The sequence below is a fragment of the Diachasma alloeum genome, unplaced genomic scaffold (genome assembly GCF_001412515.2).
Source record: "Diachasma alloeum isolate Michigan unplaced genomic scaffold, Dall2.0 Dall_scaffold_00372, whole genome shotgun sequence".
In the NCBI taxonomy this organism is placed as follows: Eukaryota; Metazoa; Arthropoda; class Insecta; order Hymenoptera; family Braconidae; genus Diachasma; species Diachasma alloeum.
The window spans coordinates 164,004-167,843 of record NW_021680511.1 but is presented as its reverse complement, the minus strand read 5'-3'; the positions used below and the strand labels follow the sequence as shown (position 1 = coordinate 167,843).

The 3,840-nt window shown below is 36.5% G+C and overlaps 1 protein-coding gene across 1 annotated transcript in view; it reads left to right on the top strand.

Annotated features, from left to right (window-relative positions):
* Window positions 1–2,249: 2,249 nt before the first annotated feature.
* Window positions 2,250–3,840, top strand: part of LOC107041716 (ubiquinone biosynthesis monooxygenase COQ6, mitochondrial) — a gene marked incomplete at its 5' end in the record, with an annotated part of 155,139 nt that continues 153,548 nt past the window's right edge. Inside the window, 1 exon segment of the mRNA XM_015262403.2 lies at window positions 2,250–2,489. Within this exon segment, the coding sequence (XP_015117889.1) occupies window positions 2,250–2,489 (240 nt within the window).

The window sequence follows — 3,840 nt, the reverse complement described above, 5'->3', positions numbered from 1 at the left end:
GGAGATTATTGTTAAGTTGACATTTGAATTAAAAAAAAATTTGAATTCCTAATTTTGAGCAGTCAGAGACAATTTCGACTGACAAATTCGGATTTCTGAGGAAAAGTCACGCGGAAAGTAGTATTTTTTATTTTTATTTGTCTTGAAAAACGAAGGAGTTTTTTTCCCAGGGTGAAACTCCCCTGGGAAAATTCCTGGGTTTTTTGAAATTTGTAAATATTTGGATTTTTTTTTAATTGTAGGAAATTTTCCAGTGCTTGAGAAAATTAAAAAAAAAATGGAATGGGGGCATAGTTACTTAAAGAAAATATGCTTAAAAAGTAAAATTTGGTTTCCTGTATATGTAAAATAATGGAGATTACTGTTATTCAAAAGTTAGTTAGTTACTCATTAAAGTTATTAAAAAAATCGAGGGGACACCCAAAATGTGTGAAACTAAAGGCCAATGGATGTCTCTATGAAAATGACAAAATGAATACTTGCATGAATTTGAGACACAGACCGACTAAAGAAAACTCAGGAGAACACCGTATTTTGAGAAAAACTTCTGCGATGATGCGAATGCAAACTGTTAAGAATGCCACCAAAAAAAAAGACGATTCATAGATCAAATTTTTGAATTAGGATCGATTTAGTGTTGGACTGTGATTACGCTGTGAGGAGAAACTTTGGATTCATTTTCATGTTCATATAATTAATATCATTATCATTTTTCATTGTATAATCTTATCAAGTACTTACCGTGAAATTCCCTTTCGTATTAGTTGGTAATAAATATGATGCCTTTTCATTCACACATTTTTCTTTGCTGACATTTATTAATTTGTCGAAACTACACAGAGGAAAACCTCCATCCTATTGTACAATCTGAGTAATCAGAGAACAGAATTGTGTTTCAGAAATTTTTATCTGAAATTGAGTTAAAATTGTGAGGCGAAGAATAAATTCCTTTCTGTATGACATAGTTTTTCACGAATGATAAGTGAAATTTTGTGTTGATTCTTTCTCACCTTTGCGGACCGTACTTAAATAGATTGGTAATTACTCATATGAGGGACTCTTCGTCAGGTGAACCGCCGACATTCTATAATGTCACCAAAAATTTTCTACCAATTTTAGAAGGGTTTCCGAGTGTGGAAAAAAAATAAATTTTCTTTTCCTCTCAATGGAATTTGTTGAAATGTATTCAAATAAGGCCACAAGAAATTGGAAATTCAAACCAAACAAAAAAAAGAAGACATTTGGGTATAAAATTGTTTAATCTAAATTTAATTTATTGAATTGACGAGGTTAGAACCTGTTCCAGATTAGGTATAAACCTCTTTATTTATCTTTGAAAATACGCAATCAAAAAATCTGAAGAAGTTCGCAAACAACATTTTCCCATCAGGAAACGCTCTCTAACTGTCGCCCAATTTTTGGCGATTTAGAAAAATATAAGCAATATATGCTCACTGGACGAAGAATCCCTCATATGTGGGAAATTCTATAAATGACAGTGATACTTCAATTTACGCGCTTGTACAATCCGGAATCTGCGAATTTTCAAATACGGGTTCACGTACACCTGTATAGCTAATTGGACGAGATGATTTGGCTGCGTTCAGATAATTCGGCAGCAGTCATTTTTCGCCCGTAGAATAATCCGTAGAAGACATTTTTACCCCGTAGTTTAGACAAACCCGACGGGTCACCCGTAGATTAGCCGTACGACCCGTACATTGCTCGTAGACCACCTGTACTTCACCCGTATTTGGTGCGAATAGTCACACTGAAAAAAAAAACGTTTTCTATGGTCAGGGAATTTCATCAATTTGATCGGAAAAAGTCAGGGAAAACGCAGGGAATTTTGTTGAAACTTCCAGATGGACAGCCTGATGATAGTGCAGTGGACAACATCAGGAGGTGAATTAGAGATGATTTAAACGAATTATGTTAATAGTATAATCCGATTTCCGTAGACTGTCAAATACAAGATTCGATGTGAAATGAGCCGAAAAAATGAAGAGCTACTGCAAATTATTCAGGTAAAAAAAAATCAGAGCTACTTCGAAAGATTTAAAAGCTAGGAGGAAATATCCGAAACAAAACTGTCGGGTAGCCTCAAATACTGTGCTGAGACTGATCGAAATCCGATTAGGAAAAATGATCTGTTTGCCCCAATAACAAACAAACCAATAAATGAACAACAGATGAAGGGAAATTCTGTTCCCCCACTGAAATAATTGCTTCATTTTTTCAATCTGCAGGTGTGGGATGCGACCTCTGATGCTATGATAACCTTCAATGAAGACTATCTAGCTGATGAAATCGCTTACGTAGTTGAGAACGATATCGTTCTTCATGCTCTAGATCAAGAGCTCGAGGACAAAATAAATCTCAATGTTATCTACAACGCCAAAGTTGAAGACATTTATCTGCCATGTAAGCGCGGGGAGAATTCTAAAATCAAACTTCAGAGTGGAGAAGAATTCTCAACAAAATTGTTGGTGAGAAAAATTATCATATTTATTTGTTATATTCTGAGTAAGAGTCTTGCGTCAATGAACCATCTTTCAGTTTATAGGAAAAGAGCAAAACTTGTTAGAATAATAAGGAAACGATGAGCGGAGATATTTTTGCAAATTTATGTCTGTAGGATCTCGCTTAACAGTCCCTTTCAGGTATAATAATTTCAGACCGTTTGAAGTTGAATTCGTCAACAGATTGATTTTATTTACCGTTCATTCGATTTCCACAGAATGTGGACCTAAGGTAAATGTACCTATACTTGTCCCTGTCTCTATGCTCGTTCAGATGTCGTGAGCTATCACATTTTAATCATGTTGACAGTCTCCGGTGCGAACCGGAGACCACCGGGATCACCGGTACGGTGATCGGTGTTGAAGAGTCTCTCAAGAGTGAAATACGATAGGGGATATTGTTTTAGTTAATAACGAAAGTTATAGGCACCAATGAGCAGTGATTTATTGAAGAATAAGAGAGAACAATCCCATCCACATCAACTGGTGCTACGACAGAGTGAATTCTTAAGCTGCAAGTTAAGAAACACAATTTTAAAACGTCGATATCTCCGTTATAAAAGTTGTAAGGAATTCTGGGAAATTCCTTCTGCCAGCCAGAGACAACCGAGAACTTCAAATGGTCGTGAGTTAGACAAACATCCAGAACCTTAGTTTTTATTGAATCAATACAAGATAATTGACAAGGGATTAATTTAGCGTCTATAGATACAGGGATAATCAGATCGTATACGGTTAATTTCCGTTAATTTAATGTAGCTATAATTTTTAGTTATTTTGGGTCTGCTATAATAGGTTTTTGTTAGTGTTTCATTCGTTATGCTGCTCGTGGGTTAGGAATTTCATGAATTTAACTATACAGAACCGATACGATTCTCGCGACATACCCGGGTAGAAATCACGCCGCTCGAGCTCGGCTCGGAACCCGTATCCCAGCTAGAAATACGCCACTCCGCCCAGTTTGGGATAAACTCCACGCGCGTCACATGTACCCGAGATTGAGCCGCGTCACGCGCTCACAGCCCAGCGTTAGACTATTATGCGAAACGCTTCGCCGGGCTTTAGTTGCATGGCCACTGCTCAACTTCAGGTTCATCTCCAATTACTCAATCCCAGTATACTTAACCTCAATAATGATTTGACAGGTCCGATGGCATCGTGATTTGAGCGAAAAAACAATCGAATAAATGTGAAGATGGCATGCTTTTTCAGATGAACAATCACAAGCTCATCAGAAATAACGTGATATTAACTAATCGAATGGGATTAATCTGAAAATACAAGGTAGAACAATTCACTGAAACGTAGTCAAAACTTT